The 24,513-nt window shown below is 41.3% G+C and overlaps 1 protein-coding gene and 1 long non-coding RNA gene across 7 annotated transcripts in view; one reads left to right on the top strand and one right to left on the bottom strand.

Moving 5' to 3' along the window:
- IL1R2 (interleukin 1 receptor type 2) overlaps window positions 1-22,985 on the top strand; it is a 61,346-nt gene extending 38,361 nt beyond the window's left edge. For 2 of the 6 annotated variants that reach the window (XM_065061004.1, XM_065060988.1), the window contains one exon: window positions 21,363-22,985. In XM_065061004.1, the coding sequence (XP_064917076.1) occupies window positions 21,363-21,529 (167 nt within the window). In that variant the 3' untranslated portion in view covers window positions 21,530-22,985. Of the gene's footprint in view, window positions 1-501; window positions 993-21,362 lie in introns of those variants that run through there. The other 4 variants (XM_021290577.2, XM_065061030.1, XM_065061012.1 and 1 more) reach the window with 3 other exon arrangements.
- LOC135579354 (uncharacterized) lies at window positions 960-3,946 on the bottom strand. Its single transcript, XR_010472228.1, has 2 exons — window positions 3,816-3,946; window positions 960-3,706 (listed from the first exon to the last, which is right to left on the bottom strand). It is a non-coding gene; the product is annotated as an uncharacterized LOC135579354 (long non-coding RNA).
- Window positions 22,986-24,513: the final 1,528 nt, after the last annotated feature.

Raw genomic sequence — 24,513 nt, 5'->3', positions numbered from 1 at the left:
CACCTGAGAGGAGGTTGTAGCACGGAGGGTGTTGGTCTCTTCTCCCAAGTAGCAAGTGATAGGACAAGAAGAAGTGGCCTCAAGTTGTTCCAGAGGAGGTTTAGATTGGGTATTAGGAAATTTTTTTTCCCAGAAAGGGCTATCAGTAATTGGAACAGGCTGCCCAGGGAAGCGGTTGAGTCACCATCCCTGAAGTGTTTAAAAGATGCGTAGATCACATTCTTAGGGACATGGTTTAGTGACAGTGTGAGGTTAATAGTGGACTCTATGATGCTGAGGGTCTTTTCCAACCAACATTTTTCTGTGATTTTTATCTTCATAAACCTATTTCCCAGAGTGTTCAATCAATAGGCCTCTTCCTTTCACAGGTGATCAACCTGCTGTAAGGTTAACTTGCAGACATCCTTTTTATTATGATTTCTCCTCTTCCTACTTGAACTTGGAGAACTGTGTTCCTGGGAGTTTTTTTTCTCAAAATATTTCATTTCTTTACTTTTCCAGCTGTTGGCTTGTCCTGGTACATTGCAACGATTCCCATTGCACTGGCCTGTGTGATCCTGGGGGGGATATGCGTGCACAAGTGCTGGAAGCGGAGAACTGATAAAGGATACACAATAGAGAAGGTTTAAAATCTGCTTCATTATTCAGCCACCAAAAGAACAAAAAATCATCCTGGCTACATTCCACGTGAGGCACAGGGAGACTTTTCAGATGGATATGCTTTTCCAGCAGATTGACATATCAGCTCTTTTACTCTTGTCTAAATCTTCCTTCATCTGATTGAGTTATAAATATCAATTTGTATTTTTATGCTGCCTAGATGCAGGGAACCTGCTTCTATTATTTTCAGCTAGGGTGCAGTCTATAGCATTTGGGAACACAGCCTACCAAGAACCTGCCCTGGATATGGGAAGGGTAGGGAAAGGGAGGTGCTCCTGTCCTTTCTAATTCTGATAGTCTTATTTAAAAAAAAAAAAAAAAGGAAAAGAAAATCTGTAAAACCTAAAAGCAGAAGCTAAGAAATCTTGCAACAGAAAGACTATTCCGTGCACTTTTCTTAAGAATTCAAACTCATTTTATTTCACTTCAGTCTAAAGCCAGCTGTGTTTTTCCCTTTTCAAGAGAAAAATAGATTGTCATGGCAACTGTATGTCTATGAACTTTTCCACAGAAAATCTAAATTTTTTCACCATTTGGAATATTCTTTGCTTAAATTGACTGCCTCAGAATATCCCTTCCCCAGAGATAAATGCATCAGCGTAACAGATAATTGTACACTGGTGAATTCATTTCTTTCTTATCTACCAGTATCTCATAGTTAGAGATTCATAGGCGGCTGTAATATGTTATTATCTTTGCCAAGAAAATAATTTGGAGGGGTGTTTCAGTATTTTGAGAGTAATTTGACTAATACAAAGTTTTATTCCTGGAAGTGATTGTACAGATTACCAGTAATAATGTACAGTCTTACCCTTCCATGCCTCTCTTTCATGACTGGCCTGATTCTCCTCACTGATATGGGTATAAAAGTCTGGCACTGATTCCCATAAAAAATGAGTCTGCACCAGTTTATAGCTGATGCAGCTTCAGGAACCTTGTGTCCTTTAGAGGGAAGTATGCACATCGATTACTCATGATGCAAAACACTGCCCAGTTAGGTTAATCTAACTGGATTCCAGTCTTGGGATAAATCATAAGGGAGCAATAAATCTGTGACGATGTTGTACTTTGAGGATCAGACTGAGTAGAATGACTTGGTTACTTCCTTTTCCAAGAGATAACACTTCTGATAGCCAAGAAATAGTTCCATCATATATGATGTATATTATCTTCATCTGTATGGGAGGGGAAGAGTTCTATCCTTAAGGTCTAGATTGCTACAGACCCATAGCTGACACCTCTCACAGATAGCAAAGATAAAGCTTTTTTTTGGCTAAGTCAGCCCAGAGCTTTGTCAAACTCTGTAGGGAAAAATATAATCAGGCAAAAAGTTGGTTCCAAAGAAACAAATTACAAAGTAAGAATGCTAGAACTGCTTGTGGTCTCACAAGCTAGAGAAATGAACAACTCTCATCCTTTCGGGAGAGGCCATAATCTAATTCTTTTCTGCCACTACTTAGAGCCAGTTCTGAGTTTAGCCCAATAAATATTTGGAAGGATTTTAAACACTAGGATGTAGCTTGAATTAAGAAACTCTTCAATCTATTAGCAAGAGCCTTCACATTTTATGAGATTTAAGCCAAAGTTTCCCTGTTTCCAAATGCAGGATTTAAATATAATGATAAAGAATACACGTATTTTATGGGCAGATGGGGAAAAAGGTGGCTGCAAGTGTGGAAAACAGTCATTCCACTTGGATATCTCTCTTTTGAAGGAAAAAAGAGCTACAGATGAGCTGACCATTACTGGAACAAACATGAAAAGTGTTTCAGGTACATCAGGAAAGCTCATTTTTTTCAAGCAATTGCTAATCTGCAGCTAGAGAACAAATTAGGTTTGCCAATAAGTGTAAACTTTCAAAATATGAGTTATTCTTCCCATCCACCTGTATCCTCCAAGAGCAGCATGATAACACATCTAGCTGTAGGATTGGGTGAATTTCACTAAGTAGTGGAAAAGAAGTGGAGCTTTTGTTATATGGAGTGTTAGTGCCATAAGAAAGTTAAATACCTCAGATCCTCCTCCAAACTAGAGAAGGAGAAATCACTGTGAATGTGAGATACAAATTAGGCATGCAGAGAACAGCTGTTACATACTCAGTGGCGTCTTGAATACAAGGGGAATGTAAAGAAATGAAGGTTTATCTTTCATGAAGTGATATATGCTTCTTTGACTATGAGTATAGTAATGTTCTGGAGGCTTTCATGACAGGTAAACTTGTTCTAGTGAACAACATAGTGTAAATGTTTTACAGGTAGACTTGAACAAGTGATCTCCATAGTTTACATGGTTTACATTGATTTGTATTATTATGAACAAGGATAACGTGGTCTACATTGTTTTTGAAAATGTTATGTGAAAAATGGAAAAAAAAATAAAAAATGAAACAAAGGGCTGGTGTGTGAGTTGCATGGGAAGGAAGATGTGAGATGGGGGTGGCAGCTCTTTCATGGAGAGGTGTGATTTTTCCAGTGCTCTGCTGTGGAAGGGCTGGGGTTGCAATGGCCCCTGCTCTGTGGGGCTGTGGGATGGGCTTTGTCCTTCAGCTCCTTCTGCTCTTGTCCCGTGGCTGTGCCTGGGTGCATGGAAAGGAGACTACATCCTGATGGACCAAGCTCCTCTTCTGACTGTCAGCACTTTCATAGTTGTCCTTGCTCCACAGTCCCCCGAGTGCTTGGGCTCACTCTGGACAGGTGATATGGGGTGATCTTTCTCTCTCTGGCCACCTGCTGTTGAAGTATTAGGTCCCTCCACTGACTTCTGTAGGGGGACTTCTGGAAACGTAGATTAACACAGACTATCACCATGAGGATGTGAATTTAGCATGTGGTCCCCAGGCAGTGAGATCTGCCTTATTCAACTGCCCAAAGGCAAAATTTTGTCTCTTTTTTTTCTGTTAAAATCGGAGAACTTCAGTTGTCACTGTCCTTTGGGTAGGTTCACCCTGGGAAGTTCAGAGTCATTAGCTTCAGTGTACTTTGAGGAGAAAATGTCTAAATCTCAAGGCAAACTGTGACAGAGGACTTGTACTGGTTTATAATTGGACCTGAAAAGAAATACAATATCAGGGAATGCCACTTCACATCAAGAATTCAGGGCTCTGCAGCACAATGTTTCTACTCAAAAAATTAATGATGTCAGGAGCACTAGGCTACCTTCTTCCTGGGGCTCTGTGGGTTTATAGTATTTGCCAGAGAACTCATCCATCTGCAACAACTTCAGAGGAACATCTACAGATGAGAAGGGATGGGTGTCCCATGGTCTTGGCATGAGTCACCGTCCGGGACAGTGGCTGCTCCTGTGGAAGCAGTTATTTTCAGGAAACATGAGTTCAGTTAACAATTATTATCTTGTTTTACTCAGAAAATGTGTTCTTGATGTCAGCATAATTAATGTTTGACTAGAGTAACACCTAAAGCAAAGTAAATGCATAATTTGGAGAGCACCAAATTACTAGATCTGCCAGTTCCCAAGCAAAACTCTTGAAAATATGTGGGAACAAGTGGAAATAAGAATTGGATCTGCACACAGGGCTGATCTTGGCAGGTCAATATAAGGTTAGATTTTTTTTTAATTCTAGTATCTGTGGTGAGAAGGTGTGCATGGAGGAGGACAAGAAACATGTGAAATACCATTGTGAGGAATAATGCTTTAAATATGAGAATAGCTGATAAAAACGTGTGATGATTATTCTGACTCAAGTCTACAAAACAAGAGACCCAGGAGAGCAAAACAAAGAAAGGAACAGGTCTTATCTTTTGGAGCTGAGAACTCCCTGTCCACTCATGCCTTTGAAGCTGCTAAAGACAGCCTGGGGTGGGGTGACTCTCCTCCAGCCTTCGACCAGGTGAAAGGAATACAGCTGGTCCAATTGGTTTCCTTTCCACTCAGTGGAGAGTTATCACTGATGTCTAAAATAAATGGGATGAATTGCCCTCTAGAGGTGCCTTTCTTTTTCCACCAGTTTAAGACAAAGTGAGATGAATCCACTCTGTATTACAGGAGTGAGTGGTTGTGGAACACTGGATTTCAGGTTATCAGAGAAGAAACACATTTAAGTCCCAAGACACATAGTTGAGGCTACTGGGCTTTCTTGGGCAATGACTTTAATGTTGGCAGCTCCTTGTGCAGAGCAAGGGCACTGTCACATGCTAAATGAAAATACTCTAAGAGGCTATGAGGCAGGCACACAGGTATGTGTTGTGGGATACAATATAAGAGACAGGCTGAAAATATCTCATCAATGCCTTGAAAAAAGTCTGTGGTTCATGGACCATGTGGTTGTGAAGTGCCAGAGCTGTTACAGGAAGAAAAGCAAGAACTGCCATGTGTGTGAGGCTGGAGGACACAGAAGATCCCTGGGACCGGGAGGAATTCTGCTGTGGGAATGGAGGTGGACTGGGGGCTCTGGGGGGTTCCAGCCCTTCCCTGGTGCTCAGCCAGCTCAGCAGCCAGCTCCTGGCAGGCGCTGCTGGGCAACAGTAGCAGAAATATTGGAAAAAATATTGTTATGTACAAACGGTATATCATGAAACTAGCCTGCTGCCAGTGGACAAACAGAGGCTGTCAATAAAAAAACCACTAAATATATATAAATAACTCGTTAGTCTGCTTTAGTGTGTTCAGCACGCTGGAAATTATAGTCTATAGCAGTCTATTCTTCAGCTGGTACACACGACACAAAGAGCCCAATAAAGCAAATGAAAGGCAGCAGCAATTTCTTTTCAAGAGGGGGCATGTTGTTATCTTCCTGAAGTTCCTCAAGGGAGAGCCACACATCTAATAATAATGTGAAAACTTTTAAAACCTCACATAGATCCAAGCTTACTTGCTAGAATTTAGGAAATTAATCCATAACTGAATCTGTAACTGCAAAGTGTAGTTTGGCTATTATAGTTGTGTTTCCCTCCTACCAATCTGAGGTTTTTGCATCAGTCTAAAATGTCTTAGAATCTGACAACAGCTTCAGGTGTAAACAGCAAACTCCTTTGTAATGTGTTGGAAAAGTCAATTTCTCAGTTCTGACAAGAAGTGAAAGTCCTCTCTCACTGTTTTTACTGGTTTGTCATTTGTTGAACAGTACCCCAAGAACTTTACTTTTACGTACTTACATTTCATAGAAATGAAAGTCTTGATTTCTTTGAAGACAACGAGGTATTACTAGCATTTCTGTCTCATGGGGCTTCAACAATACTGTTTGTTTAAAGCCTTTGAGGTCCTGTTTTGCCTTGGTTATACAGGATTCATTCATCTGCTAAGCTGTGGGATAAATGAATCATCCTGTTTGCTTGCTTTGGCTCCCAAATATGCTTCGTCATAAGTGCTTGGGAGGCCAAACTATGACTGGAAATAGTTGATGCTATGTTTGTTTACTTGCAAAATAAGGGACTCTCAAGTAACTTGTGGCTTTTAAGTTGGGGACACAGCTGAACTAAGTAATCGAAGGCTAACATTACATATATCCTCAATATGTTGCTATTACTCTTTTCATTTTGACCGGGACTTCACATGGCTGGTTTTCAGCTATTTTGAGAGCTCTTCAGAGCGGGTAAAGCCATAGTGGTTTCTCAGCTCTCATCATCATAACTCAGCTAGCCTGTGGATGCGGGAGACTAAGGCCTCCTTCTTGTAAGTAGAGAAGAGCTAACAGCTCAAGGGAGAAACAGATGCCATGCCTTTGGTCACAGCTGATGGGCAGTTTACCTGCTGAGTGCAAGCCAGTAAAATGCAGGAGGAAACAAAGGAGAGAACGATCAAATATTCACATCTCCACATAACAGTGACAGAACTGTATGACTGATCACTCCTTGCTAGGAAAGAATACGTAAGATTTTTTGAAATTATTATTATGGTGATGTGGTGTCATTTAGGAAACATGAATTCCATGGGAGAACATAGGGATGAGTGGAAGAGGGTGTTTTCCCATGGGGAGAGCTTGTGAGAATAGGCAATAAGAGCTTATCTTCTGCCTGGAAAGGCAAAGACAGGCCACGGTAACTGCCTGGAAGCACATCCAGCGGAAGAGTGAAAAAGCAAGGGCATGTAATTATTTCTGCTAATGAAGGGGACTGGGATGTAAAATGGACAACCAAAATTAAGTTGGCCACTAATCACTGCAGCAGTGAGGTCCTGAAAGAGCTGCTCAGCAGGAGCAATAGGTAGAAAAATAAATGAGCTTTAATCTGGAGTTGGGTACATCTATGAAAGGGATTTGATGTGTGTGGCAGCAGGAGGTCTTCCTGCAGGGCTGCATCATGTCCTTCGGCTTTGTGCTCTTTATTTCCATTGAAAAAAGGCTGGACAGCTGAAGATAAAAAATATAATCTAAGAGTTTAATTATTTGTTATTTCCTCAGTTAAATCTCCTCTGCCCATACTTACTGCCTGTTCAAAGCTTGTAAGGACTGGAAGATCAAAATAATTAAACACTGGACACAATTGCTGGATATGTAGACATGTCCAAAGTCCTAATCTACTTTAAACTTGGCTTTCCTGCTGGAGGGAACAATCCAGTCTCTAAATAAAACTGTGTTGTAACAGATGAGTTAGCTCTTCACATGACCCAAGTGCCTGCATTATACAGAGAAGAGGAGGAGGCTCTTAAAAGCTGCTCTGTCCTTTTTTACTCCCTATCCCGGATGTTGCTTTCTGCTTGTTTACTTTACTGTTTAACATCTGCTCCTGTGTGTCCTCTCTTGGCTGTGCACTGGCAACCAGGACGGAGCAGCTCTGCTCCAGCGAGGGTCCCAAGAGCTTCCTGGCTCAGGCCAGTAGGACCTCTCAGGCTACAGGCAAGCAGCAGGAGGGGAGGCTTTGACGGGAATTTTAGGCCACTGGAGACAAGGAGCAAAGAGCGCAGTAGCGATCAGTGGCAGTGGCATCCAGCTCCCAGCCCTGGAAGAGCACTTTAGGACATAGAAACCAGCTGCTGAAACACAACTGCTAGAAGCTTGACAGAAATACTCTACAGTTTATGGGACTGCATTTCAGGATTACTGCCTGCGCCTGGATTTTATTTTTTTTTAACTTCAATTATAAAAGCAGAATGTTGTTTTACCCAAATGCAACCCCCTCATTCCCCTTAAATAAGTAACTCAGTTTTTTCATTAGCTGTCTTGCCAGCATGGGACACACTGGTTATGCAGAGGCAGTCAAAGACTGTGTATACATCAGCCACCAACTTTGTAGTTTAGACTTAGTGCCTGTGATTTTTAGCAGTTGCATACATTTTATTTGGTTTTGATTAAGAAAACTGATTAAATCCTACTTTTACAATGATATTTAAAAATGAATCATGGGACTTTAATCTTGTTATTCTTGAAAACAAATTATCATGATGTAATGCTTTGAGGAGGTCTGAGCATGCCACAGCTTGTTTGCAGAGGCAAAACGTGATTTGCAGAGATAATCCCTGGTCCTAAGTCTCTCCAGGCAGTTGGTCCAGTTTCAACACTTCATTTTTTTTCCATCTTTCTTTCATTTATTATGCTTGTAACATACATTTCAGCGAAGTGGATGCAAGTGGACCAACTGTGCAAGGAGCCTGCTCAGTGTGGTGGGATACGTTCGTTTCCTTCATCTGTGTACCTTTGCCAGTGTTGCAAATCCACACAGTTTTCCATGGGGTTCATGAAGCCTCATCTAGAGCTGGTGCAACTTTTACATGATGACCTACATGCAAGACTCTTGCAAATGAGCTCAGGAATGGGAGGAATCCTCTCTGAGTGGATGCTATCCCCATTTACTTGCCTTGCCCTGAAGAGCAACCATTCAGAAAACCCAGCAGAAGCAGGCAGGACTCTTCCCTTCCCCTTCCCTTTCCCCTTCCCCTTCCCCTTCCCCTTCCCCTTCCCCTTCCCCTTCCCCTTCCCCTTCCCCTTCCCCTTCCCCTTCCCCTTCCCCTTCCCTTTTCCCTTCCCTTTTCCCTTCCCCTTCCCCTTCCCCTTCCCCTTCCCCTTCCCCTTCCCCTTCCCCTTCCCCTTCCCCTTCCCCTTCCCCTTCCCCTTCCCCTTCCCCTTCCCCTTCCCCTTCCCCTTCCCCTTCCCTCCTGCTTGGGGACTGGTATCAGTATGGGGATGGGGGGGAGATCAAAAAGACCAGTCCCAGCACAGTTCACCTGTGAGCAATAGCCATTCTGCTTCCTCTCTTCCCAAGTCATCTTGGTCAGGAAGGGGACAGAAAACTCCAGTGCACCTTCTCACACCTCTTCATTTTCTCTGCTCTGTCAGGGCACAGGAGAATGGGAGGGGGCACACAGTGAGACCCAATCTTCTGCATGGGGAGAAAAATCAACCAGAGCAACCTGCATGGTGAACAAAAGAAGACCTGAGTGGTGATGTCAGATCTTGGTGTTTTGGTGTGGTGTAGAACAGGACCTCATAAAGCAAGACCTGTCAGTCTTGTAGGCTCCCGCTTCAGGTCTCTGGACACCGTGGGTTTCTGGGCACTCAATTCTTCCCTTCTAAACAAAGTATTTTGCTCCATCATTGAAAGAAACACCAGAAAGGGAGAAAAGAAAAGATTTAAAAACAAGTGGCTTGCTGAAATAGGGATATTCAACCATAATGTCCCCGAAGCCTGAAGCAAACAGGCTTTTGTTTTGGGAGAAACACAAGTCCCCACCTTCCATCCTCTTACATCCCACTCCTCACAGTGGCCAGGGCACCCTGCCTGCCCTCCTGTGAGGAAGCGGAAAGCCCCGTTACACCAGTGGGACATCTCTACCTCTGTGGCACAGCATTCATTTCAAGCTATTTTCTCTGGTCAGCCAAAGTCCCATGTGATGTTGAGCCCACACAGTGCCCTGGGCCTGGCTGTTCTCCTCCCTGTGTGGGTGTTTTGATGCAGTTTGGCATCAGTTTCTAATATAGAGATGTTTGCTTCAAGGCTGAGGCATTTCAAATCGACTCATGAGGTGGTAGCTCTTGACTCCTCACTATATATCTAACATTAAATTAGGCACACAATTCATTTTTTTGACCAAAACCAGCTAAAATATGTCACTAACTCATGGATGCTTGTGGTTGTATACTGTCATTCAGCCTTTCCATGTGAGCTGAGTAAAGCTTTAATGCATGGGCTCAGAGACCACACGGTATTTATGTATTACAATAAAACAATGTGAGCTGAGGCATTTTTGATGGATTTTTTTTTAACGCAGATGTTCATAGTATTGTATTTTCAAACTTCTGCATTACTCATGTAATTTAAACACTGTAAGAGTGATGACTCCAGGTTCATGTGCGACAGCTAATTTTAGGCAGTGAAATAAATGCCAGACTCGTAATGAAACACAGTAGGTTGTTAAGAAGTGACTAACGTAGTTGCAGCTTTTTAAAATTTAGTCAGAACTTGTTCTTTCAGGACAAATAGTTAAGGTGTGCGTGATTTGGTTGAGGAAAGGGGCAATTTTAAAGTTAGCACCATTTTATTTTGCCATATGTAATTTGTTTGCTCGCCTTTTGACCTTGTGCATTCAAAAGTCATTGACTTTGCTTCTTGGATATTTTAGTTTGACATGCCATTAGCCTGAGGGACATATGCTTTCCTCTGAAGTACTTTAGACTTTTGCAACTTACTATTCAATAGCCTAATACATTCCTTCAAAATAAACTAATGAACTTGAGTTATTTGTTGCGCTCTCACAGTCCCCATAGAGCATTTCAGAACATCACAAATTCTTGCGTGTCCTGAACGCACTGCCTGGACCTTGTGGCTCTCCACAGTTTAAAGCCAGGGCTTCAAATGCCGTTTCTCAAAGCTATGTTTGCTCTATGGGCTTAGGGAACCATTTCCTATACCTCATAACAAATAGATACCAGTGCAAATGGAAGGAAAGAAGGTGTCCAACAGTTCTCCTAATTTTCATCTAGATGAAACTTATGAAAACTTTTCTGTATGGTTTTTTGTTTATTTGTTTGTATTTGTTTGTTTGTTTTCACAGCAGGATAACTCTGCTTTTGTACTACTGCAGAATAAGAAAGAAAAACCTCAGGAAAGCTTTCTTAAGCTACTCAAAACTACTACCTATCTGCGATATCTTTGTGTTTATCAGAGACATTAACAACCATGTGTCCGTTCAGTAATACATACGTCTAACCTTCTTTGACCAGTAAATTCAAAGTTTCTTTGCTGCATCATTTGTAAGAAATAATTTAATGATCCAGTGGTGTGGCAAAGGACAGGCACAGCTGGTTGGGGATTTGAAGGCTGGGAGCAGCCTTGGCTGCAATGACCATGAGATGGTGGAGTTCAGGATCCTGCATGGATGAAGCAGGGCAATAAGTAGAATTACAGCCCTGGACTTCAAGAGGGCTAACTTTGGTCTCTTCAAGGTCCTACTTGGTTAGGGCTCTCAAATGTAGGCAGGTCCAAGAGAACTGGTTAATATTCAAACTTCACTTCCTCAAAGTTCAAAATTGGTGCATCCCTATGAGTAAGACATCAAGCAAAGGGAACACAAGACCTGCATGGATGAGCAAGGAGCTTCTAACAAAGATCAAATGGAAGAAGGAAGTTTACGGAATGTGGAAGAAGGGACAGGCCACTTGGGAGGAACATAGGAACTTTTCTAGAGTATATAGGGATGTGGTGAGAAAGGCTAAGGTCGACTTGGAAATAAATCCAGCAAGGGATGTCAGAGACAAGAAGAAGGGCTTCTTCAAGTACATCAGTAGTAAAAGGGGGATTAGGGAAAATGTGCGCCTGCTGCTGAATGAGGTGGGTGCCCTGGTGAGGAATGATATGGAGAAGGCAGAGTTACTGAATGACTTCTTTCCTTCTTTCTTTACTGCTAAGACTGGCCCTCAGGAATCCCAGACCCTGGAGGTAAGAGAGAAAGTCTGGAGAAAAGAAGACTTTTTCTTGGTTGAGGAGGAACAGGTTAGAGATCATTTAGGCAAAGTGTACACTCACAAATCTATGGGTTCCTATGGGATGCACCCATGAGAGCTGAGAGAGCTAATAGATGTTACTGCTGAGACACTCTCCATCATCTTTGAAGGGTCATGGAGAACAAGAGAGGTTCCTGAGGACTGGAGGAAAGCCAATGTCACTCCAGACTTCAAAAAGGGCAAGAAGGATGCCCCAGGATGAAGAGACTGAGTGCACTTTCAGCAAAGTTGCTGATTATATGAAACTATGAGGAAGGGCTGACATATCAAAGGGCTGTGCTGTCATTCACTGAGACCTGGACAAACTGAAGAGGAACCTAATGAAGTTCAAGGAAGGCAAGGTCCTACACCTAGGGAAGAGTAACCACATGCATCATATAGGCTAGGGGTTGACCTGCTGGAAAGCAGCATTGCAGAGAAGGACCTGGGAGTCCTGGCAGACAACAAGTTAACCTTGAGCCAGTAATGTGTCCTTGTGGCCAAGAAGGCCAGTGGTATCCTGGGGTGCATTAAGAAGAATGCGATCAGCAGGTCGAGGCAGGTTATCTTCCCCCTCTACTCTGCCCTGGTGAGGCCACTTCTGGAGTACTGTGTCCAGTTCTGGGATCCTGAATTCGAGAAAGACAAGGAACTACTGGAGAAAGTCCAGCGGAGAGCTACAAAGATGACTAGGGGTCTGGAGCACCTTTCTTATGAGGAAAGGCTGAGAGAGCTGGGTCTGTTCAGCCTGGAGAAAAGGCTGAGCAGGGATCTGATCAGTGCTTATAAATATCTTAAAGGTGGGTGGCAAGAGGATGGGAGCAGACTCCTTTCAGTGATGCCCAACAATAGGAAAAGGGCCAATGGGCACAGGCTGAAACAGAGGAAGTTTCATCTGAATAGGAGGAGAAACTTCCCTATTTCGAGGGTGCCAGAGCACTGGAACAGGCTGCCCAGAGGGGTTGTGGAGTCTCCTTCTCTGGAGACATTCAAAACCTGCCTGGACTTGTTCCTGTGCGATCTCCTCTAGGTGAACCTGCTTTAGCAGGTGGGTTGGACTACATGATCTCCAGAGGCTCCTTCCAATCCCAAACATTCTGTGATTCTGTGATTAGTAATCACCTGTGTGTATGTGGCTTATATCACTTGTTTGCCCTTCTACAGGAGCTTTGTGGCAGAACTGAGAACGAAAGCTGATTCTCAAATACAACATTGATATCCTTAAAAAAATAATCAGTCTTCTCTTTTTCTCCAACCCCTGCTTCATCCCTTACTAGCTTCCAGCTTTTGCAGTGAATAAGAAAGGAATCCTACCACAAACAACCTCATGTATGGTGCAGGCCTGATTCACTTCCATGGCTTGGTCCATCCTGTGTTCTGCAAGGCAGGGAAAAGGTCAAATGCATGAAGTGTTTAAAGAATGTATCATAATGTGTCTTAATCCTCAGTTCTTACATTGCCTAGTTTCAGAAGGCTTGATTTTACAATCTTATTCATGTTCTCCGAACTCTTTTTATTTTATTTTTTTTTCCTGTGTATGCATGCTTTCCTAAAATAACTTTTGGTTTATTAAAAATCAGAGTGGTAAGTTGAATGTTAGTCAAACCAGGCCTGGTTGGAGTCAAAGGGATGGAACATGTCAATTTGAGAAACAGTACTGCAGTGTATAACGTATTTATTGTGAGTGGACACAGAAAAATAGCTATTAAAAATCAGGGATTATGGTGTTGTTTCTACTGTTTGGCTCTTGGCATGACTACTTCTTCGACCAACCCTGACCACTCCGCTACTGTTTATGACTCCCTGTCTCGGTCCACTTCTGACTGCATCCAGTCTCAGGCTCCACCCTGACACCTTTCACATCTTCCTGTTTTTGGGCCAGCTGTCTCCTGCAATTTGGCTACGAGGAGATAAAATATGAAATCATGCCATATGTTCTCACTCAGTATCTCTGTACAGCTTTCCTGGCTGCAGTTGAGAAGGAAAGCTTTTCCATAAACATTTGCCAGCTGATGACTGCTTAAACTGGAAAATAACTCCTTGGTTCCCAGAAAGAGGTACTTTTCCTTCCTTGTCTGGAAACAAACCTACACTTTTCCTAGGAAAGGCATAAGCTAATGCTGAAGGCCATTGGGTTCTCAAGCTGTTTTTTTTTTTTAACTATTGAGTGCTTTGCGTCTTATCTTGCACCCTTCCACACTGCATATACAGCATGTCTCTGCATATACAAAAAAGCAAGATTGCGTTTGGCTTTGTAATGTATTCTCTCATCCACATCTCAAGATAGAAGTCACCTGCCTTCCTCCACTCCGACTTGCAGTAGGACAGTCAGACCTATAGACTGAAATGTCATCTTTTTCTTTAAATATGAATTTTGACTCCTTGAACTTGCAACATGTCTAAGTTCTGCACATCCTGCACTTTGGTCTGTAGATCCAAGACAACTCCACCTCCTAATTTCTAGCACTTTCTAACCCTTCAGGTCTAATTCTATGTGGCTTTAATATTTCCTAAGTACCTACAGTTGGATGCTGATACATGCACAGAAATGCGTGTTGTAGAGTGATGTGCTGCTAGAGCTGAGTCAATACTCAGACTTCTGCAGAGAGACGCTTGGCACCAAGAGGCCACCTGAAAAGCTGGACTTTTGGACAGCCGTAGGTGTTGGTGGCTCCTGCCTTTGCACAGTACTTAGGATACAAAACCTCCTCTGGAAAGGGGAAAGACAGATCTAAGCTTTTTTTTTGAGTGAGAAGAATGCCATGGCATGCCAGACTACATGTGCCCGAATGCCAAAACAGTCAGGAGAAAGGGCAAGCAGATGTGTGTGTCTGGTCCCACAATTGTCACAGTTTTCATCTGATGAACAGCAAATGTAGAAGGAAGGCTCATCCCAGGGAGTGGGGAGTGGACCCCCTCAAGATTCCGTCATCTGGCTCCCTTTCCCCAGGACAGCTTTTGCCCATTCCCTGGAGCACAGCCTGGCTCTGCCTCTGTAGAAGGGGAAGGATTTGGGAAGGGTGGAGAAGGCGCAGCCCTTCTTAGGTCTCCTTCCCCAGTCCTTCACATGAAGGGATAATAGGTTGTGCCTCACTCTGTCTGTCAGCTTTTCAGGTTTCATGAATTCAGATTATTTATTTTTTGCCATCGATGATGATACCAGTTCTTCACTTTTTGTTCAATTCCTTTTTGCATTTGAAACTCATGAGAGAGCTCCTTATGCAACATTGGTCCTCACCTACCTTAAAACCTTCCATTGCACTGAGATTGTTTGATGGTTTTGTCAGTTCTGCCAGCTCTTCTGTATTACTTACACAATTTTCTTTCTTTCTTTCTCTCTTTCTTTCTTTCTTTCTTTCTTCCTCTCTTTCTCTCTTTCTCTCTTTCTCTCTTTCTCTCTCTTCTCTCTTTCTCTTTCTCTCTCTTTCTTTCTCTCTTCTTTCTCTCTTTCGCTCTTTCTCTTTTCTCTCTTTCTCTCTTTTTCTCTCTTTCTCTCTTTCTCTCTCTCTTTCTCTCTTTCTCTCTTTCTCTCTCTTTCTCTATTCTCTCTCTTCTCTCTTTCTCTCTTCTCTTTCTCTCTTTTTTCTCTTCTCTTTCTCTCTTTCTTTCTCTCTCTCTTCTCTTCTCTTCTTCCTCCTTCCTTCCTTCCTTCCTTCTTCCTTCCTTCCTTCCTTCCTTCCTTCCTTCCTTCCTTCCTTCTTTCCTTCCTTCCTTCCTTCCTTCCTTCCTTCCTTCCTTCCTTCCTTCCTTCCTTCTCTTCTTCTTTCTTTCTTTCTTTCTTTCTTTCTTTCTTTCTTTCTTTCTTTCTTTCTTTCTTTCTTTCTTTCTTTCTTTCTTTCTTTCTTTCTTTCTTTCTTTCTTTCTTTCTTTCTTTCTTTCTTTCTTTCTTTCTTTCTTTCTTCTCTTTCTTTCTTTCTTTCTTTCTTTCTTTCTTTCTTTCTTTCTTTCTTTCTTTCTTTCTCTCTTTCTCTCTTTCTCTCTTTCTCTCTTTCTCTCTTCCTTTCTTTCCTTTCTTTCCTTTCTTTCCTTTCTTTTTCTTTTCCCTAGGGAAGCCTTAGATTTCCTTCCAAATGGATACTAGGCTGATTGCATCCTTTGGATCAAAGATTTTTTTCCAGTCTCCTGCAATGTGTGGTACTAATTTACTTCTGCCATTCCTGATACATAATGACACAATTAGAGAAAATGGAAGACATGCAAGAAAGATACTTCGTGTTAGCTAATTTCCTGCTCGCAGATTGTGTCAGATGGTTAAATATGTTCCACGTTACAAAAATATTCCAAAATAAACATTAAAAAAAATCTTTGGTAGTTAATATCTGATTAGTTAATATTGGAAATGTTTCTAATTTTTATATATACACTATAGAAACACTACACATATATATATGTATTTGTGTAATACATGATTTATCCCAATATCTTTATCCCATATTCTTTTTCTACCTTATTCTGATGTTTCATATAATTCTTCCTCTTCTCTTTTTCACAACATACTGTGAGATATTTTATTGCATTCTGGCCAGTTAATATTGTAGCTAGATTATGCTAGGATGCTGGTTTATAAAGGTACAGGAGAGAACGAAAAAGGCACATGAGAGGTTGCACAGTCAGATAGTATATGATTTTTCTCAAGTCCGGAAAGAGATGAAGGTAGACTTGTTCAATGTTTTTAAGTAAAAATAAAAAGGGAAAAGAAGAGTTTCAGTCTCACAGTCAAGAGACAGTTAAGGATTTGCTAGCAGAGGAGATCTGAACTGTTCAAATATCTTTTGGGAAAGAAACAGAGGAGGGCACAGATGATCCATCAAGTTCTGGGAATGTGTTAGTGGCAACTTTATTGTAGAGGCAGAGGAAGTTAATAGATAAGGGACAGTAATTAAATCTGTTTGAAATTCAATTCAGCCAGAGATCAGCCAACAATGTGAGTTATAGGAGACTACAAAACAATAGCATTTCAAATAAAGGAAGGAAGCTCTGAACTGATGTGAGGCAAATAGGTAGGAGGATGTCTTTGGAAGAAACTCCAAGCAGTATCTAAGGAACAAGAACACATGTAAGAGACAAAAAGCTGATTAAAAACAAAGTGGGTTTACCAAAACAAAAACATGCTTTACCAGTTCTGTTTCCTCTTTTCCAGGATAACTGGCTTAGTGTTAAAGAGGAAGCAGTAGTTGTGGTATAACTCAGATTTAGTAACAGGTTTGAGGAGTGCCATAAGTAAGTCAGAGAAACATCGTGGAGATGATGGGAATGTAAAACTGATGATCACCTAGTTGGAAAACAATGGAGTAGTCAACAATGGAATTTTGTGAAATGGTGCATACTTCAAGGCAATATTGCAAATTTAATTCCTAGAAATGCTTTGACTCTGCTTAATCTAATAATGTAGGTTAACAAAGTTGGTGATAGACTGGGGAACTGTTTCATTAATTTAGACTTCAAATTACAGTAAGAAAGGGTGGAAGCACTTTGAAGACAAACAGAAAAGGTCAAAATCAGTTTGATATGTTGGGGTGATAGTGCAAAACCAATGAGCACAAATCCAAGAAAGAAAATACTAGGAAAAAAATTTAGTGGTATTTTGGGGAATTTATTAAGCAATAGCAGCTCTGCCAGGCATACGGAAAACAAAGTCAACCAGGAATTGAGTTAGTCAATAATACAAACCAGTTGCAACAAAGGCAATTCATATGGACATGTACTAACAGAGTTCTTTTTCATATAACATGAGAGGTATTTATTCTGCTCTATCCTCATAGGGAAGACCTTATCTGGCATTCAAACTTTATTGACTTCTGGAATCTTTTTTTGAGAAAGATGTACATAAATTGGAGACAATCCAGAACAGAGATCCAGGAAGAATTTTGAAAAATATTATTTGGAACAAATTTAAACAAATGAGTTTGTTTATATAAGAGAATGTTAAAGGAATATTGATAACATGATAATAAACTTGAAAATGGCAAGAAGATATCAAGCAGTTGTTTTCCATGTTCTCTGAATTAGGACAAGCAGTAGTCTCCTCAGTTTTGCTTAGAAAAAAAAACATTGTGTTTTTACAAATTAAACATTTGTAAACATTATACAAAAACTGTATTAGGGAAACCTAATTCTACATTCTCTTCAGCTGGAGCAAATTTTTCTAGTTTAAGACCAGGAATAGCCTATGATGGGGGGGGACTAGTGATATCTTTATGAGTATGTTAAATATCCATAAGGATGTTGCACACCTACCACCCACACTTTAGGATAAAAGCACAGATTAGGTAACCTTGTGAAGTCCCCTCAAGCTTTTTCCTCCAAGGTTTTGTGCAAGGATTTGTGGAGTCGCTTTCTCATCCCTCAAGCAGCAAAGTACCCGTGCATCAGTTTAGCATACCTGGTTCTTCTTTAACAGGCTTCTGTCTATATTTCCAATAGCTTTCTCAGAGTTTTTGTGAACTACTTCAGATTTAACCTTTTCTCTGTGTGCACTGAAGTAGAGAAAATTTTGATTCTTTGTTACTCCATTAATCCATTGGAGCTTGTTCTGGAGGATGCTGGAAATATTCCTTAAAAAGAAAAGCTTAAGTGAGGAAAAACCAGACTCATCCTGCAAGGGTTAGCTGAGTCCCTTCCAGCAGCCCAAGTCTTCCTGTCATTTCTGGCTGGGGATGAATTTGTGGTTTAACCTCTTCACAGAAATACCAGGTGCACTTTTGGCACTCTGAGGCTGTGTTCATTGTTGAATGTTTGAACTCGGTATGGCATAAAATCTGAGAGGTTTTATTTGGAAGCCCTCAGTAACCTCTACAAACAGCAGTGTGCAAAATGCACCTTAGCATCTCTTCCGTATGCTACCTTTCGAAGACTATGGACATGAACACACATTTTAAATAAACATACAATTCAATTTAAGTTCAGGTTCACAGATCAAATAAGAATATAACTATATAATTAACTTTGTGGTTTTGCATTTCCAAAAGAACCTTTATGTAACATTTCCTTTTTTTTTTTTTTTTCTTTCCATATAACTTTCCACCCTATGTTATTTGTTTTAACCGGGGAAACTGTCATTTCTTTCCTTCACTCTTTGTTCTTTTGAGTGATCTACACAATGGTTATTTTGGCTGCAGGAATTTGGACGTCAGCAGCTATGTAACAAGCAGGTTAGGTTATTGGCATTGACGCTTGCATTGATCATACAGCCTGCAAATGTTGCTCAAGGCTTTTCTATTGAATTTGGGTTCTGATTGTCCTCTGGTAATTTTGCAACCAGTCTCAAATAAGCACATTTGCATTTTTAGTTACAAGTAGTGTAAATCCCCTGTTATTACTTGGAAGAAATTAAGAAGAAAAAGCAATTTAAAATGATATATAAAAAAAAATCTGAAATTCACAGTTCAGAACTACAAGTTCACAGCCAGTATGCAGCTTTCCAATGGTTACATTGCCTTAAGAAATATCTTCACTAATCAGATCACTGCAGGAACTTTTCCTAATAAAGCCAACTGAAAGAAAAACTCCTTTAATAGAATTATTTTTCCCCTCTTTTTTAAATTTGTCACGTTTAGTAGATTTGTAGGACTTTTACAAGCCAAAACTGAAAATCAGCTGGAAGAAACTGGAGTTATATTGAAGGATAAACACAACTGCAATGTGATAAGGAAGAATTTCCCCCCTTGCCCCAACTGGTCTGCAGAGGGTCAAGTGATAGATGTTGGCCTGTGGTTACAAAGCTACAGATAGAATCACAGAATAATTTTGGTTGGAAAAGATCCTCAATATCATCGAGTCCAGCCATTAACCTAATACTGTCACTAAACCATGTCCCTAAGAACCTTTTAAACACCTCCAGGGACGGTGACTCAACCACTTCCCTGGGCAACCTGTTCCAATGCCTGGCAACCACTTCCATGAAGAAATTTTTCCTAATGTCCAGTCTGAACCTCTCCTGGCACAACTTGAGGCCATTTCCTCTTGTCCTATCGCTTGTTACCTGGGAGAAGAGACCAACCCCCTCCATGCTACAACCTCCTTTCAGGTAGTTGCAGAGAGTGATAAAGTCTCCCCTCAGCCTCCTTTTCTCCACGCTAAACAGCCCCAGTTCCCTCAGCTGTTCCTCATCAGACTTGTGCTCCAGGCCCCTCACCAGCTTCATTGTCCTCCTCTGAACTTGCCCCAGCACCTCAATGTCTTTCTTGTAGTGAGTGGAACAAACCACATACTCCCACCTTCATGTGGAGAGAAATGTTGTGTCTAAGGCTGTCATATCAGACTGATGGGCTGGAAGAATATGTTCTGAAAAAGCCCTGTAATGGGAAATCATGAGATGGAACCTCCAGGAAGAGCAAAACCTCCTCCTGTCTGTATGTACTTTCTCTGCGCATCCTTGCTGAACATGCCATAAACCTATCAGCTGCAAGTACATGGCCTGGCATCCAGCTGGGCTGCGTTACCCAGGGCCAAAATGCCTTTGAGGGTCAGTCAAAGGCTGGGTGAAATGTGCAGTGATTAGCAGCTCAGTGTAGTGTGATGCCATCCACACCAGCAGTAGTGGAGAGGCCAAGGTGTAAGAGCACAGAGATGATTTTGACTGAGTGACGCAGATGGCAGTGGAGTGTGCTGGGGAGGATCCCAGAGTTTTCATCAAGTTTTCTCTTAAAAAAATAGATTTGTGACATAAGATATCATGCAGAGAGATTGTTCAGTAGTAATTTGGCTGAAGACTAACTGTTCAGTGGGAATTTGGCCTGAGACTAACTGGCTCAAACCTGAAACACACTGAGAAGAGAAGCTCATTCTTAATTTCTGATAGCTTGCCTCTGTTCCTGAGTGCACACAGCTGCCCTTCCAGTTCATCCCTAGTCTGCTGGTTGCTGTTGACCAAAATGTGTCTGTCCGTTCAAACACTGCTCTACCCCATACCCCATCCCAGTGCAGCTCAGAAGCCTCTTGGACTGTGGTAGTTTTGTTTGTTCATTTGGGTTTTTTTTTTTGGTGTGGTTTGGTTTGCCTTTTTTGTTTGTTTGTTTTATTGTTTTTAAGATGCTGCATTACTTTTGAAGGCTCTGAGACAGGGATATGCCACTCTGTCAGGTTTGGTAGTAGTACCTGACTAAATGCTTGTGAGACAGTACTGTTCAAACTGTGCTAGATGTGACCAGATAGAAGAAAAACAGCTCTGCCCAAAAGCAAACCAGGATTTAGTGTGGAATGAAACAAAAATTTAGAAACTTGTGCTCAGAGCTATGATTCTGGAAAGAAGTAATGCCTGGAGAAAAGAAAGACAGGTTGGCAGAAGCATGGTCAGAGTATGGACAACTTTAAGCTTTCAATTAGCCCTCCTATTTTATTTTTTTTTCTTAGTACTGTCCTAGCTTCAATGCCACTTCTCTTCAGATTAAGAACTCAGGAGGTGTATGAACTGAGGGGATAACTTGAACCCAGAAGTGAAAGAGCTTTGAAAGAGGTCAGGAAAGACATGAAGTAAATGAGGGATGAGAATTTTGGTTTCCTGAAAACGAGTGGAAATGTCCTCATCAGAAGCTGTGCACATGTTTCCATCTGAGCCTTGGATTTGCAAGAGCAATTGTGGATTGTCGTTGTGGGCTGGAGTTTGCACAAAATCTCTGTACACTGCTAATTCACTCAAGCTGTCTCGCAGCTACTCGTTATTTCTGCTGCATTAGTATCCCAAGTGGGATCAGGGTTGCCTTGTGTACTTCACAGAATACAAAGCAAACGAGAAACTGATTTGCCTTTATACAGATATGCATATTTTTGGGTCTCTTCAAACTTATTTAAAACTCCAGTCATTCTCCAGTTTTCCATCTCCTTCACCCTGCAGGTGATGAGAGCCTTTCCGATAACTTCAGTCAGAAGCAAACCAGGTCTGTAAGTGAAAGAAGCCACGTGAAAGACAAGCACACTTCACTGGGCTATACAGCACTTTCCTGTGCGAAGAGGAGCTGTGTGATGAACCCGGCTTTCAAAAGTGAAGGAAAAAGCAAATAACATTTTGGGGAGGCATTTTCCTAAAGAGCATTTGGTTGTGACGTGTGACAGTTCTTCATTTAAACAACTGTTTCTGAGAATTACAAGGAAGCCCTGCAGATGCCTTTTCCATTAAATCCATTTGCCCAAAACACTTGCACAAAAGGCTCAGAACAAATAAGACTCATGCTGGAGAATAGCTTGTGGAAGCAGTTATTGTGTAGGAGAGGTCTAAAGGTTTGCCTCAGTAGTTAGCATATGCAGTCAGCTATTGGAAAGCAAATTTTCCTCCCAGTTTCTGATATGACACATGAGCAGATGCCACATGGAGCCTGAACGGAGCACAGAGTTTTTAGGAATGAATGATACTCAAGGAATACAACAGAGTACAAACCTATTCCCACTCAAAACGAGAGCAAAGGTCCCACTAACTTCAGGCTCTTATCTCACATGCATATACATAATGAGAATTGCCCTGTTGGCAGATTATGAGTATAAACAAGGTATGTGACAATGAGATTGCAGAAAAGCAAGCCTTCACTTGACTTATGCTCCCATGAATGTGGGTTTGGCAGTTTCCCACTTTTCCTTACCAGCCCTTGAAATATTTAACTGTTAAGGTTCCTACTACATGAAGGTTGTAGCTAAGCAAGAGAATGGAAGATTTCTTCCTTAAGGACATTTGATTGCTGTTCAGGTAGGCTTTACCTGCCATAACATGGACTAGTGTACTACAAACCAGAGCTTTGGTTTTGTTGTGGCTCATTTAAGGTCCCGATAATTCCTATTGGAAGGAGTGGATCAACTCTCAGTACATTTTTCCTCTTCTGGATATCACCTTCAAATGAAATAAACAATAAAATGTACTGAGACCACTTTATGGTTTTAACAGGATCTGTAAAGACAGAAGAAGCTGGTGTCAGTGCTTAAGCAGTCAGGATTATTTCTGGCTACATATGTAGTGTAACGAGTAAATATTTGTAGGGTCCATCTCAAAGCTGTTCTGGCTTCCAAGTGCTTTAAAAATAAAAGAGAGAAAGGAAATGACTTAATTAGGCAGCTTCATAAAATAAGATGGCAAGTTTTTCTTCACTATGAGAGAGAGGCCAGTGTAACTGGAGAAGAACAGAGTTTTCTTCATTCAAGCTTTAGTCGCGAGAAAATGCCAATTTATTAACACCTAAACTTCTCTAAGAAAGGAATTAATTTTGGACAAAATAGTTTCCAGGAAGAACTTTTGTGTGAGACATGCAAGAACCATGCTGAATTCTTTGTCTCAAAACAAGTAAAATCTGAGATTGAATCTCTCTCACCATTGCAATTTTGGCTTTTCTTCAGGATCTAGGATGCTCTTTAGGCTTTCTGTTGAAAAACTCAGGAAGATTTAATCTTCAACTCAATGTGCTAAGAAAAGAAATATCCAACTCTTTGGTATCTTGACTGAAAGGATGCTTTTTGCTTCCTCACAAATTGTTTGGATTTTAGAGTGAGAAATAATTCTGATAGTTATCTGATAGTTGCTCTTCCAGTTCATATCCAAGTTCAAGGAATTATTGGAATGTGTGGCTTGCCACGGATCTTTTCGGATTTCTTCTCAGTCTGTACTGATAAAGCAGTCAGAATGTTTTAACAACTCACTTGTCCTCTTCAGCCTGAGAATTCATTCGTAGATTGTAACAACCAGAACATTGCTGGCATGGATCAGGAGCAGCTTCAGTGTGTCACAGCATGAAGCACAGGTGCTTCTTGCAACATCAAACCTGGCACTTTCACATGAGTCAGCTGCAGGATGAATTCAATTCACACCAGAATGGCTTAATCATCATATTGATCACTGAGCCCCAGAAATGCCATGGGAATGAGATTTCCATGATCCCTGAAATATTTCATGTCGCCCCCTTTTTCCTTCTGTCTGGCAAGAATTTCCTTCATCGTCTGTAGAGGAACAGGGGGTTGACCTCCATCTGAAACTAAGACAAGCTGCAAAATACTACCACTTCTAGCCTGGGACCACTCTTCTTGAATTATAGCACCAGACTCCTACAAGGGAGTGAAGAGACTGTCATCCTCTTCCTCTCCCACTGTTGATAGGAGACACTTTAGTCCACAATTTCCTTTGAGTGCTTTTAAGTAAAAAATGAGGGCATATCACACTGTCTGACGCTGGTTGAGGTCACTGGTGCTGCTGACCTGCCAGCAGAGTTCTCAGGGGGATCCTACTGACATCTGTGCTGGGATCTGGAACTTTTTCTCAAAAAAGCAAAGTGACAGAATTTGACTGTGCTATGGAATTATTTACGCTAGCCAAATACACTAAAACAGGTTGTAAGGGCTACAGAAGGGTCTAATTAGATCTTCTCACAGGACTATCTGATGAAATTTAAATTTAGTGTTGAAAAATACAAAGCCTTTTTGTGCCTGTGGAAAAGCAGTATTAGCCACACTAACAGCTGGTTTTTCATCAGCTGCCTATGTTTAGGAAAGGCAAATTGATATCACTGTGATTAGTTCTCTGAAAGCATCAGTTCAATGACGAGCAGTAGTCTGACAGATGGCCTATCTGGTATTGTTAGGAAAGGCACTAAAAAGGTCAAGATTCAATGTAGGGTTGGCTACGTCAAGTAGCATTAGATGGTTACAGCAACGCAGGCTCACCAGCATCTTGGAAAGAATATATAGTTCTTGTCCTCCCATTACCAACAAAATATAGCACCAAGGAGGGTGTGACAGATCATTGGTGGTGTGGGGTGGCTTTGCTAGAAGACTCTTCATCTTGGAAATGCTGAGAAGATCCTCTGAGTCATGAACAGTAATGGAGAAAGAGAGCAGGAAAAGATGTGTTCATTCTTTCTCACATAATCAGACAGAAGGGCGCCCAGCTAAATTATTGAGTGGCAGATTAAGAAGAAGCACCAGAGTATTCCTTTTTAATCACAATGTGTGTTTACTGTTTAATGATTAATGTGCAAGTCATTTCCAGGGGTTGTTGTAGAGGGAAGAAAGAG

Source organism: Columba livia, chromosome 1, assembly GCF_036013475.1.
Source record: "Columba livia isolate bColLiv1 breed racing homer chromosome 1, bColLiv1.pat.W.v2, whole genome shotgun sequence".
NCBI classification, from domain to species: domain Eukaryota; kingdom Metazoa; phylum Chordata; class Aves; order Columbiformes; family Columbidae; genus Columba; species Columba livia.
This window is presented reverse-complemented; position numbering and strand designations above follow the sequence as displayed.